The sequence below is a fragment of the Oratosquilla oratoria genome, chromosome 27, assembly GCF_046742065.1.
Source record: "Oratosquilla oratoria isolate Oo_2021 chromosome 27, ASM4674206v1, whole genome shotgun sequence".
NCBI lineage: Eukaryota > Metazoa > Arthropoda > Malacostraca > Stomatopoda > Squillidae > Oratosquilla > Oratosquilla oratoria.
The window spans coordinates 4,907,474-4,922,181 of record NC_134803.1 but is presented as its reverse complement, the minus strand read 5'-3'; the positions used below and the strand labels follow the sequence as shown (position 1 = coordinate 4,922,181).

Below are 14,708 nucleotides of genomic sequence, written 5' to 3'. Positions count from 1 at the left end.
AACAAAATATACAACACAGGCATGCACAGTAATACCAAAAGATGGCTGGCCAATTATTTGGCAGGTAGAAATGCCTATGTGTCATATAGAGGTCAATCACTGCACACCAGAAGTTTTAGGAACAGAATACATTAGGGCTCCGTCCTATCCCCGACACTCTTTAATTCATAATGATGATATGGTTTAACATGACAAAACTCCCCCTATTGGGAGGCTAGGATAGTGTCCTTTACAGAGGACTTAAGAGGACTTTGTAGCATTGAATTTAATGACCCATGCCCTTGATTCAACTTGAATGGTGGCAGAGTTTGAACTACTATCCCCTTGGCTTATCCATGAATAAAGTGCCCTCACCTGCTTGGCCCACGAGCTTCCTCTTTAATCTATGCATGCACAATTTACCCACACCACAGAAATACAAATCTCTTCTTATTCTGATGACTTAACAATTACATGTACACATCATAACGCAAAAATATTACAGCCATACCTCAACACCTGGTTTACTACAAAGGCTCAAAAAAGCTCCAACCAAATCCACATCCACCTCTTGCCAAATGGACAACAAAATAAATACTGGGATTTCTTGATTTATGTGAGGGATACGTTCCTGAAGGGATCGCATAATGTAAAAATTGCATAATGTGAAGTTGTTTTACTATTACTTATCTGAATTTTTACATTGTGTTATTCATCTGTGTAATATGAAACAATTACTAGGTTTTTACCTCGTGTTAATGCATATTCTAAATATGCATAAATCGAGAAATCCTTGTGCATAACATGCCTCTTTATCAACAACACCCTCATACCACACCCTCCCATCAAAGATTCTTGGCATAACAAACAATACAGCCATCATTCATACAACACATCACAAACATAAAGACAAAATACACACCAAGATTCAGTGTGCTTAAAATCACTTGCAGGTACAACATTCAGACAAAACAAAGAAAATATCATTACAGTGTATGCACAATATATATGCTCAGTGATTAATTGTGTTCAAAATTTATACACAAAGTAGGTGTCATTCTGGTCAGGTCAAACTGGAGTAGCTGCTTCAAACAGTGAGATGGCAAGTGGTTGTGTTTCTGTGATCAGCGTCAAAGAGGTACAATCTCTACATAGTAGAATTGTAGTTTTAGAAATGGCCCAAAACATGGATGACAACCATGTTTGGATCTTGGGTGGAAAACGGTGACCAAGAAAACACATAGAGATAGTAAAAAGTCCTAACCAGGCCCAATTGAATGCAGAAACTCTTTTCAAGCTCTCATGTGTCTACGAGAAGATGCAATGGGTCTACAATGAAGATGCAAGAGAAGAAGGGTAGGGCAGTCACTAGATTCCTGCCCACAGGTAAGATTTTGGTTGTAGGGGATAGCCAGGTGAGATATTTAGATAGGGCCTTCTGCAACAAAGATAGGAAGCAGGACCCTGGTGTGTTTCCCTGGGGTGGGGATGGGTGATGTTAGAGACAGGATTGAAGAGTGTATAGTTGGGGAAGGTGAGAAACCCATTGTTTGCTCGAGTGCTGGAGGGAATGACATTGGTAAGTTAGGGAGTGAGGAATTATTTGTGCAGTTCCAAGATGCACTAGATAAGATTAGGGATAAGGGAGGGGTTCCTGTTGTATGTAGAATCCTTCCAAGGCATAGAGTTGGAGGCATGTGGCATTCCAGGGCTACTGGAATGAATTGCAGGCTGGCAAAACATTATATGACCAATGGATGGGCATTTGTATACAACTGGGATCGCTTTTATGATAAGAATCATCTATATACAAGGGACAGGGTATATTTGTCACCTAATGGACTTTGGCTCCTTGCTGAATCCCTTGAGCGAGAAGCAGGCATCCTGCAGCAGGGTTTTTACGGGCAGATTACATGGGAGTTGGGGGTATCAGAATATATTTTAGGCAAAAGAAACAGCTCAGAGGGGGACTGCGAAAAGAATCACCTAATCAGGTGGAGTAAGGATACACTAAAGGTTTACCATACAAACAGCAGAAGCATAATAAATAAAATATATTTGCTACAAGGTAAAGCATGCATAGAGAGATTTGATAGTCTTGAATCCTAGATCAATATGGCTGATAGACATTTCCTTCTAGAAATCAAGATAGAAGGATATAAGCTTTTTCACAAGGCTGGGATTGGTAAGAGTTAGGGAAGAGTAGCTCTTTTCATTAAAAATACAACAAATTGTATTATGAACAATATGATTAAGAGTAAAGTACAGAATCTATCTTGGTGGAGATTACAGGCGAGAATAAAAAACAACAACTTATTGGTATTCTATAGATCTAACTTCAGCATTGAGTAGACTGATTCATGAAATTCGAAGGGCATCCAAGTACAAAAACATTGTGATCATGGGAGATTTTCATTATAGAAACAATGACTGGAAAATATTAGTAGACAAGGAAATGCAAAATTGGTTAGATGTGGTGCAGGATAATTTATTAAAACAAATGATTACCAATCCTACGATGGGAGAGAATACTCTGGACTTACTTCGAACTAATAATGAGCACCTAACAAGAAATGTAAAAATGAGAGATAGTCTAGGTGCTAGCAATCATCATGAAACAAGATTTAATATATGGGAAGAATTAAATAGTACAAATAATATTCTAGTACCAGACTTCAGGAAAGCCAATTTTGATAAGATGAGAAAGTATCTAGGGTAACTGGTCACTTAGACCAGCCCAGGAGGCTGTGATACACGGTCAGTCTGGATGTCATCAGCACTGTCAGGTGCCAGGTCACAAAGGGTAATAAGCATACCTTGGGTAAGGTCACCTACAATTGCGAGGACAATGACCCAGTCAGTGATCTGGATGAAATGCACACTAACCTAACAGCTTTAATTCTAAATGCACAAAATAAATTTATTCCCCTTAAGTCAATACAGAAGAATGGTAATACTCCAAAATGGATGATGGACAGGATGAAAAATGAGATTGGAATGAAAAGAGGAATTTCTACCAGAATAAAAAATGGGGAACACACATTAGATCCAAATATTTTAATGTTATGGCAAGACTTGTTAAAAAGAAAATGCACACAGCCAAATGTAACTATGAAATTAACCACTTCCATACGGTGACGCCTACGTAGGTGGCATGAGGAGTAAGTGGGTACTCGATGATGCCGACGTCGCCATCTTGATTATATTTATTGTAGTTGTACCTACGTAATTTTCATTCTCTCTAAACTGGCTTCATTGCGATTATTATGACGCAACATCGCACGTCGGGCAGCTTATGCTGCCAGATGTGCGATGTGCCCTGGAGTGAAGAGGTTAACGTTACCAGACAAGCGAGATCCAATCCAAAGGGCTTCTTTCATCTCTACAGAACAAAAAATAAGGAAAGGTAGGACCAATTAAAAATTACGAAGATATCATAATAGAATCAGGGGAAAAATTGAGTGAGGTCTTCAACAAATATTTTCTCTAGTGTAGAACTTATGGTCTCTTGCAGTCTCCTTTATTCTTATGTTCTTGGTATTTACTAAGGAGAGGTTTGATAAAGTATCTTATTGCAATCATATTTTCAGTAGGGATGAAGAAAGTAGACTAATATCAGCATTATTACGGTAGTAGTCAGATAGAAACTACAAAATCCCCAGGTCCAGATTAAATTTTCCCAAGAATGCTTAAAGAGTGTAAATTTGAGATCTGCAACCAGTTAACAGAAATATCTAACAAGTCAGTAGACACTGGTTTTGTGCCTATTGCTTGGGGGGCAGGTAAATGTTCCGGTTTTCAAAAAAGGAGATAAATCGTCTATATGCAACTACAGGCCAATTAGTTTGACATCAGTTATAGGTAAAATGCTTGAATCAATAATAGCTAATAGAATCAGAGATCACATCGTGAGACATAATTTGATTCATGACTCACATGCGCATGTGTAAGAGTAAATAATGTGTGACTTCTTTTTACACTAAAGTACATAAGCCTTCAGATGATGTTATTTACAACTTTAGCAAAGTGTTCAACAAGGTCCCACACCAGAGACTACTAAAGTGCCCATGCTATGGGAGGAAAAGTGTTTGAATGGATTTGAGCTTGGATCAGTGACAGAAAACAGTGGGTCACCATAAATGGTGTAAAATCCAAATGGGGAGTGTTTCTAGTGAAGTTCCCCAGGGCTCAGTTTTGGATCCCTTGTTGTCCATTATGCATATAAATAACTTGGACAATGGGACTAATAGTGATGTTTGTAAGTTTGTGGATGACACTAAAATAGGACACCTAATTAGGTCAGGAGAAGACATCGAGATTCTGCAGGAAGATCTTAACAAATTATTTTCATGGTTGGTGAAATGGCAAATGCACTTCAATATCACAAAGTGCAGAATGTTAAATGTAGGACTACACATCCCCAAAAGCAGATATAGCTTAGATAACATATTTTTAGAGAAAACTGAATGCAAAACTTGGGAGTTCTAGTGAGCCCTGACCTTAAATCCAGGAAATGGTGCATCAGTGTCAGGACAGTTATGAATAGAAGTGCAAAGGTAATTATCAAACTCTATCTGGTGTTAGTTACCCATCCTTAACTATGCAGTACAGTTTTAGTCTCTGTCCTATAGAATCAACATCAATTCACTAGAATCAGTACAGAGGAGAATGACCAAAATGATACATTGGTTCAGAAATTTACCTAATGAAGAGAGACTTAGGCACCTTAACTTCAACTCTCTGGAAATATGCAGTGTGGGGGGGATGATCTAATGTGTTCAAGTGGATCAAAGGCTTTAACAAGGGTGATACAAACAAGGTCATCACATTAAGATAACAGGGCAGGACTCGCAGTAATGTATTTAAAATGGACAATTTAGATTTAAGAAGGAAATATGGAAGAACTGGTTTATTCATAGAATGGTTAACGAATGGAATAGGCTTAGTAACAAAGTAATGAGTGCTGACACTATCTATTATTTTAAGAAATGTTTAGATAACTTTATAGATGGGGATGACTGATGGTAATGGACATAGAACTGTAGTGTGTAGGCCTTATGGTCTCTTACAGTCTCCTTCATTCTTCTGTTCTTATCATGCCATGCATAGTCCCCTGACCTCATAAAGACACACACAACACACAAAGAGACTATACAAAAGAAATGCCTAAAGATAATTAAAAGCTGCACAAATACAAGGAGTATAAGAGAAAGCTGGCTGAGAGACAAGTGGGAGGGAGTGATGGATAGAGTAGATCTAGGAGTGGAGGAGGAATGGGGATGTTTCAAGGAGGCAGTCACCAGGTGTGCAAAGTTGGTGTGGGAGGAAATAAAAGGAAGAGTAGCGAGTAGTGGGATGAGGAAGCAAAGAAGGTCATAGAAGAGAAGCGAATATTCAGATTGGTCATGAAATAGGAGGAGAGAATCACATGAGAGGTACAAAGAAAAGAGAAGAGAAGTAAAGCATAAGATAAAGGAGGTAAAGAGGAGAGCAGATGTGAAATAGGGTATGAGTATGACAGAAAATTTTGAAAGTAATAAAAAGATGTTTTGGAAGGAAATTAGGAGGAAGAGGAGGCGAATCAAGTAAAGAAAAAAAGGTAAAAGGTGCGGATGGAGAGATAATAATGGAAGAGATGGCAGTGAGAGAAAGATGGGCTGAATATTTTTGGGAGTTGCTGTATATGAAGGAGGATCAGAAGGGAAAGGTAGTTGCAATGGGAAGTGTAAAGAAAATGACCGTGATGAGTGAGGAAAATGGATGAGAAATAAAGATGAAGTGAAGGCAGCTGTTAAGATGATGAGAGCAGGTAAGGCACCTGGGTTAGATGGATGCCATGCAGAATGTCTGAAAAAAGGAAGTACAGTGATGATGGACTGGCTGGTGAGGTTATTCAATGTTTGTTTAAGAGAAGGTAGAGTACTGAAAAACTGGAGGAGTGCCTGTATAGCTCCACTTTACAAGGGAAAAGGGGACAAAAGTGAGTGTAGTAGTTTCAGAGGGATCAGCTTGTTAAGTGTAGTTGGGAAGGCTTATGGAAGGGTCTTGACAGAGGATTAGAAGATGAACAGAGGGAATTGGAGAGGAACAGTGTGGGTTTAGGACAGGTAGGGGTTGCATGGGGGATGGGGGGTGAGGAAGTATGTATGAGAAAAATCTGACGCAGCCCGAAGGGATTTCTCCCGTCTTCTCCTTTTCTGCACGAGGGGACGGAGAGGGGGGGGGGGGTGTCGCCAAAGTTATGAAGCGGCCTTGCTGTGGATGTGCTGTGTCTTGCGACACTGCTTCTGACCCAGGGCAGTGGACAGGATGCAGGGATAACCCGTCATCCAGGAAGTGCCAAGATAGGAGGGAGGGAGGAGGGTGGAGGGAAGTGGAATATATAGGAAATGGAATGGGTGAGAGTGGTTTTTATGCCTTTTTCTTTTTGGCTACCCCCTGTGTAGGGGGAAAAAGCCTTTGGTATATGAATGTAGGGGTTGTGTAGATCAGATTTATGTATTTACCTAGTATTTTGCAGGAGAAGAGCTATGCTCGTAGTGACCCGCAGTTGTATCTTTCCGCATCCAGTTCTTTCTTAAAATCATGTATAGTTTTAGCACTCACTGTTTTCTCTTTCAATTTATTCCATGTATCTATTACTCTGTGTGGAAAGCTGTTCTTTTTCAAATCTCTTCTGTAACTGTCCTTCTTAAGTTTCTTCTCGTGTCCTCTTGTGTTTCTTCTGTCCCATTTAAGTAGATCATCCCTATCAAGAATTTCCATCCCTTTCATAATTCTGTAGTTATCAAATCGCCTCTTTCTCCTCTTTGCTCCTGAGTTAGTAAGTTTAGTTTGTCCAATCTTTGTTCATATGTCAACTTGCTAAGTGCTGGTGCCATCTTTGTCAATGCTCTTTGAATTCTTTCTAGTTTATTTATGTTTTTTATTCTCATCTTAGCAGGAGGTGCTAAGATGAGAGGGAGGATGGAGGGGTGTGGAGTGTATTCAGGGATGAAATGGGTGGGAATGATTTTATGCCTTTTCCTTTTTGGCTACCTCCCTTGTAAGGGGGAAAAAGCCTTGTTATATGTATGTTTTATTGTACTGGGTGTCCATAGTGATGCTGCATATTCTAATTTTAGTCTAATCAGTGTAACTAGTATTCTCTTTACCATTTCCTCGTCTATGTAGTCAAAGGCCATTTTCATTGATCTCATTTAAACATTTTACTCTAAGCACCTCCCTACTTTCCATCCTTTTCTTCTTTCTCCATCTAGCCCACACTCTCAACTTACCTTCCACCAAAAAATCATCTGATATTCCGTCACTTTCTTCCCTTAGAACATGTACATCCAAAACTCTTCCTACTCTTTTTTTCGTTACCACTATATAGTCCATTATAGCCCCATCTACCATCCTTCCATCAACCACCCTCTCACATGTGTACCTATGCTCGACTTCTTCATAAACTCTGTATTTGCTATCATCAATTCTCTAGACACATCTCTACCATCATCTCTCCTCGACGATTTTTTCCTAGAACTCCACCCTTCCCCACAACTCCATCCATTAGTTCATCTCCTACCCTAGCATTGAGATCTCCCAATACCACCACATTCACATTTCTCCCTAAACCCCCTATGCACTCATTTAAATCTATTAAAAAAAGGCTCCCTTTCCTCTACACCCTTCTTACTACCAAGCCCACTCGTACACTTACAAAGACCCCATCTCCCTAGTTTCACCTACATTCACATTAACCTTGATGAAACCTCCTTCCACTCTACCACATACTTAATTATCTCTTCACTTACTAGTATAGCCACCCCTTCTCTCCCTCATTCTCTTCACTTCTGACATCCTCCCAACTACATTCCCAAACTCAAACTTGTCCTTCTCTTAGAACTTAGTTTCACTCAATGCCAACACATCCATCTTTCTTCTCACAAACATACTGCCCATCTCTTCCCTTTTACTCTTGTCTGTACAACATCCATGTACACTAAAAGAACCAAACCTTAGGGTTTGGTTGGAAAACTCCTCTCCGACTCTGTTATGCCTTTGCTTTTATTAGGAATGTACCCCTTGGGGCTACAATGAGTAGGATGCCTAGCCCTATCTACGTCTTGTTTTGTTGCCTTTTACGACTTAGGTGGAATTACTCGGTAGCGGTATACTTTCTCCCCTACTACAGAAAAGTCGTACAGGGCAGTATTAAAAGTGGCAAGTTTCACATAATGTGTTAATCAATATGTTATGTGATGTGTCACTTAAAGCATTATGTTATGTGTTACATGTGTCATGTAATGTTCATGCTTCAAGTCTTGAATGCCATGATACACTTCAAATGGATATAGTCATAACTACTAAGTTATAGTACCATAAACACTATAAATTGTAGGAATATAGAAAAACTAAAATTAAGATTTTTAGCCACAGACTTCCCAAGTAGAAAATGGCACAAAGCTACAGCAGAGAAGCACAAAGAATGGATGTGACCTGCTGGGGGTCAGAGGTCGATGGCACAGGAAGTAGTGCCATGATGATGTATGTATTACCAAATGGAATTTAGGTAGCTATTGAGAATGGGTACACCTACCTCACACAAAATAAAGTAACGAGGTGAATGTATGAAAACAGGTTAACCTCTTCAGTACGGGCCTTAACCACTTCAGTACGGGACTTAAATCTCGTGGGCAGCAGCCAATGCCAGCCGTATGACGTGTCGTAATAATATTCGCATCATAAAATATAGTCACCGCTTATATCGATCGTTCTCTCTTTCACCCGCGAATTTTGAAAACCACAGAGAATGGGATTCAGGGCGCATTTGGGAGAATGTAAAAACACAGGGGCGACTACAATAAATATAATCAAGACGCCGATATGGCAGCGTCGCGAATCCACTTGCTCCTCATGACGCCTACGTGTGCGGCACCGTATGGAAGGGATTAAATCTCGCGGGCAGCAGCCGATGCCAGCCATACGTGTCGTAATAATACTCGCATCATAAAATATAGTCACCGCTTACAGTATATCGATCGTTCTCTCTTTCACCTGTGAATTTTGATAACCATAGAAAATGTGATTACAGACAGTTTAGAGAGTATGTCATTATGGAGGGGCAACTACAATAAATATAATCAAGATGCCGATATGGCAGCCTCGCGTATCCACTTGCTCCTCATGACCCCTACGTATGCGGCACCGTATGGAAGGGGTTAATAGGAATATAGACTAGGCTTACATAGAAATCATGGCATCTATGCAATCGGCACATGTGAGTGCCACATATATAAAGAAGGTTGTATACTACATCTCTTTTGTACCCTTGTTCTCACCCCTTGTTGCAAAGTAAAGAAAATTATTTTGGTATTTTGCTTTTGTTTCAACCCAGAGATAGAGGAATTAACCGATATAAAGGGAAATTTGGCACACTGGTAGAGAATTCTTCAAATTTGGCCAGATTTGGGACAAATAATCAAAAACATGTCAGATCGTGACAGGGGGGCAGCATAATGGAGGGATAGTTGTAGTACAATACATACATATACCAAGGCCTTTTCCCCCCTTACCAGGGGGGTAGCCAAAAAGGACAAGGCACAAAAACATTCCCACCCATTTCATCCCCAAAAACACTCCACACCCCTCCACCCTCCCTCCCATCTTAGCACCTCCTAGATGACGGGTCATCCCTGCACCCTGTCCACTGCCCTGGGTCAGAAGCAGTGTCGCAGGACACAGTACAATACAATAGCATTATTTATGAGTAGCTATTTCCTCTAATAGAGACAAAATGACGTGTGGCTCTAGTCCGTAGGAGCACCCCATGTAGACCTTAAAGTTTCAGTTGCATGCTATTGTACAATAGCAAGCATCCAATACTCCAGATGGATATGAAGTTACATCTGTAATATTTTCCTTTCATTCTCTCACCCTGAATATGGGTGACAAACCACAGAAAACATGATCAAGCCTGTTCATGGTCAATTTCTCTACGTAAAATAAGAAATAGTTTACAAAATGAGGGTGAGGCATGACCAAGGCTGTCCATATGATCAATCATTTCTTTCTCTCTCTGTGAAAAAACATGAAAGAAGTAATACACATACGTCCACTATCTGTTATCACCCGCTACCTGATGTCAGGAAGACCCAATACAGAATATGGGATCACTCAGCTACAACTGAAGATAATAACCAGCATACCAATGTCAGCATCCTTGTATACCCACTCTTGCCCTGGGATGCTGATATTGGCATCCTTGTATACTAAGGGTTAGGGGTTCTGCCACAGAAAGGTGTTCTTGTCACATTCATGTGATGTTCTACTGGGAGGATTTTGGTTTCTGAATGTAGGTGTACTATAAGGGCAGTTTTGATCTCATAATTACTCTTAGTGCTCCATTGTGCAGTGCAAGTTGTTTTGTGTTTGATTTGCTGATTGTTAAGAACCATGCTATGGAGGTGTATTCTAAGATGGTTGTGATAACTTGTTAATTATTCAAATAGGGAAAGTACATTTAAATCATATGATTTTTAAGGTGCAAGTATGTACTTTTAGGTGATTCAATTGGGGAAAGTACATTTAAACCATATGATTTTTAGGGTGCAAGAATGTACTTAAAAAGATGTCCTTTATATAAGATAAAAATCTACGTAACATTAAGATTTACCACAACTTTCATTCTGAAATGAAGTAACAGTAAAACGGTCATCCTGTTTGACTCATACACTACAACAAATCACATGGAGCAAACCTGTTCATCATCACGAACATGTTTTCCTAGAGGTAGAGCTGCTACACCCTGTGCACCGGGTGGTGGATTGTGTAAGGCGCGCAGGTAATCTTCAACCTATAAGAGGAACAAAGTTTTAGAAAAATGTTGCACAAACAGAGGAAAAGATAAAGCTGTCCATCATATGGACATAGGCTGTTGTACATTCATTTTAGCCAGAAACAATTGTTGTCTCAAGTTTCAATGAATGGAATCACAGCTTCACAGTACTTAGCAATGGTCTTCTGGTCACCCATAGATTTCTTTAGATAGAAACATTGGAATGTTGTGTTTCATTAGTGTGGGTCTATACATATGTCACTGACTAACAGGAAGAGGAGGAAGAGTGGAAGGGGGAGTGAGGATGAAAAAGGAAGGAAAAGGAGGAAAAAGGAAGAGGAGAAAGGGGTGCAAGAAAAGGAAAAGGATATTTAACTTTTATCATGTCATTTCCACTGTTTTTACCCTCAGTAACCTTCATCACATTTAAGTTTTTCTTGGCCAAGAATATGTTTTCTCCTTCCTGTTTCTCATTTCTGTTTTTGTTCCAATAATTGTATAACTCTATGTCCAACACTATTAGGTGGTAGTGGACCCCTTAATTTTGTATCCACAATTCCCATTATGTCAGGTAATCATTTAGTTCATTCAATCCTGATATTAATCTATGTTAGTATAGCCCACTTTTAATTTTTTTTCCTTCTCCATCCTGTTTTCTGTTTCTTTTGTTTTGCTTACCTTGATGTACCATTTTCTCAGCCTCATGTCTATGACCCTCCAATAGAACTCCTTGCTTTCAGTCTCCATTCTCTTTGCATTTTTCCCTTAGCTTCACCTTTTAGTGTCTTCTATTTCATCATTCATTTCTCTTTTTATCCATATATTGTTGTAATGTTCACTTTTTGTAAACTTGCTTTTGATATGTTTTCTACTACCATTTGTGATCTTATTTTTATCTCTAGAGGTTGATTTCTTCCTTTAGAATACTGTCCCATTCTATACACTTCTACATCTTTCTCTACTTCCTGGTCACCATCTTGTATTTCTTTTAGAATTGTTATTGCTATTCCCTTTTCTGCTTTTTTCTCTCATGTACCTCACCAGACCATGTTTTTTCCTTTTGTCCATACACCACAATGCACTATTTCCTATGCACTGTATCTCTAACCCAATTTGCTTTTTCTTTGATTACTTGAATAATTGTGTCCTTTGCATTTTCCTGCATCTGTTGCTGTGTTATTTCTTTAAAAGCAATTACTTTGTTGTCTGTTTTCATTCCATTTATTAATCTACAAATTTTCCTCACCTAAGTTTTCTTCAATTCTTTCAGATATTGCCTGTATTTTGTGATTTACCTCTCTTTTTTTTTTTAAGGTTCTCACTATTGGTAATTAATTTTCATCTTTTCATTTTCACGTTTAACCTCCATTAGATCTTTTTTTATTCCTTTAGCTCATTATTTACTTCAGAATTTTCTTTAGTTCACATATCTCACTGTTAGCTTCAAAAAGGCCTTTCGTTAAATTTCCAATCTCTTTCCTTGGTTACATGAATTCTTTCTCCCACAATTTTCTATTAATATTCATCTCCCTTTCCATGTCTAAGATTGGACTCAAATTTCTTCTTTCATACTTATCAAAGCCAGAAAAAATGTCTTTGTTATACAGTTAAACATTCTTGGTGTCTAAAGCCTCTGTTTACATTTAACTTCAGCAAATCGCTTCCTGCGGGCTCTGCATTCGGGTTGACATTCGGCTCAAAATCATCGTTTTTATTTTCTTGCATTTTCTCTCATTAGATCAATTTAACACTGCAGAGTAATAATTTTGGGTAACCACAAGTGCTTCCCTTCCCATTCACTACAAACCAGGCCTCTTGTTTTCCTTGCACTATTGAGAATTTTCATCTTATTCGGCAGCCTTCGGAACTCTAGTTGAGAGGTGTTGACAGAGATCCCCATCTACTTTTCTGCTTCAGGGAATGGAGAGGGTAGGTCGCATACTAAATGAAGCTGTCTTGCTGCACTGCTTCTGACCCAGGGCAATGGGTGCTATTCTAGGATAGACTGTCATCCAGAAGTAGCCAAGAAAAGTAGGAGGGAGGGGGTTGAATGGGAATGGAATAGGTGGGAGTGGATTTTATGCCTTTGTTTTTTGGCTACCTCCCTTGTAAGGAGGAAAAAAGCATTTGGTATATGTATGTCTTGGGATTGTTAGTGTGAGGCATTGTAGTATGTGGTGTTACCTCTACATCCATTTCATACCCAAAGAAGATAAAACACACATACAGATTTGTTGTCTCTCTAATCTTAGCTAAAAGAGGGTCATCTTTGTCCCCTGTCACATTTACTTGGGCCAGAAAATTAAATAAAATCACAACTTAACACTGATGGTTCACAACTGATAAGCCATGAGTCTCCTACAAGAATGACCTGGTGCAACAAAACAAATAAAGAGCCACTACAACTTTTGGTAAACAAACCTCAGACAAAGGTGATAAAAGTCACTGTAGTACTTGAGTGTGGCATAGTGCAAAGTGCAGTGCAGTATGGCATAGCACGGCATAGTGATGACCTAATCAGCTCTGATGCCGCAAAAAGCATAGATAGAACAAGGGCCCTTTAAAATGGCCAGCTATGCAAGAGGGTTATGCATACCAGCAGGATAACATGGTACCACATAGACATGGATAATAACAAACACACATCTAGTACATACTTACATACAAGGGAAGAGATAGGCAGTGTGTTTGTGAGAAGATGGATATGTTGGCTTTGAGTGAAACTAAAATGAAAGGGAGGGGCGAGTGTGAGTTTGGGATATTTGGGAGGTTCTCAGGCATGAAAAGAGGATGAGGGGGAGAAGGGGTGGCTATACTAGTAAGTGAAGAGATAGGTAAGCATGTAGTGGAGTGGAATGAGGTTTCTTCAAGGTTAATGTGGATGAAAGTGAAGCTAGGAAGGGAGATGTGGGTTTTTGTAAGTGCATATGGGCCTGGTAGTGAGAAGAGTGTAGAGGAAAGGGAGGCTTTTTGAATGAATTTGAATGAGTGCACAGAAGGATTAGGAAGAAATGTCAATGTAGTTGTGTTGGGAAACCTTAATGCTAGGGTAGGAAATGAACCAATAGACGGAGTGATTGGGAAGTATAGTTCCAGAAAAAAATCTTAGTGGAGAGTTGATGGTGGAGATGTGTCTAGAAAGTTGATGATAGCAAATATTGTGTTTAGGAAGAAAGTCGAGCATAAGTAAACATGGGAGAGGGTGGTGAATGGAAGGGTGATTGAGCGTTGATGGATTAAATAATGGTAACCTGGAGTGTAGTAGGAAGAGTTGTAGCAGGATCAGAGGATTGAGTGATTTATGAGTTTTTGGCCGACGGCCAGGCACTGGGACCAAAATGATCATTCAGCGCCACTCAGGCAGGATCAGAGGAGGGATTGAGGAAGTTGGTGACAGAGTTTGGGAGGGTGTGTGAAAGAAGGAAGTTTAAGATAAATGTGGGTAAAAGTAAGGTGATGCAATGTACAAGGGGAGAAAGTGGCAGCAGACTGGGAGTGAATATAAAGGGAGAAAGACTTGAGGAAGTGGATAGTTTTAGATACTTGGGTGCAAATATGGCAGGAAAGAGAGAGTGGAGGCAGAGGTAGAATGTAGATTGAGAGAAGAGAGTAAATGCCTTGGTGGATTAAAAAGTGTAATGAGAAATAGACATTTGGGAATGGATGCTAAGAGGAGATTGTATGAAGGAGTGATTGTGCCAACAGCACTGTACAGGGCAGAAACATGGAACATGAGAGAGGAGGAGTTTTAATTTATTCACCTAGTTGTATTATACAGGTAGGGGAGCTATGCTCATGGTGACCCGTTTCTGTATTTACCTAGTTGTATTATATGGGTAGGGGAGCTATGCTCGTGGTGACCCGTTTTTGTTTCTCGCAAGATCAAGTTTGTTCTTAAATTCTTGTATTG

The 14,708-nt window shown here is 39.5% G+C and overlaps 1 protein-coding gene across 17 annotated transcripts in view; it reads right to left on the bottom strand.

Moving 5' to 3' along the window:
* Nucleotides 1-14,708, bottom strand: part of LOC143039867 (mesoderm induction early response protein 1) — a 120,959-nt gene that overhangs the window by 4,837 nt on the left and 101,414 nt on the right. For all 17 annotated transcript variants that reach the window (XM_076210155.1, XM_076210144.1, XM_076210143.1 and 14 more), the window contains one exon: nt 10,721-10,816. In XM_076210155.1, coding sequence (XP_076066270.1) covers nt 10,721-10,816 — 96 coding nt within the window. The remainder of the gene's footprint in view (nt 1-10,720; nt 10,817-14,708) is intronic.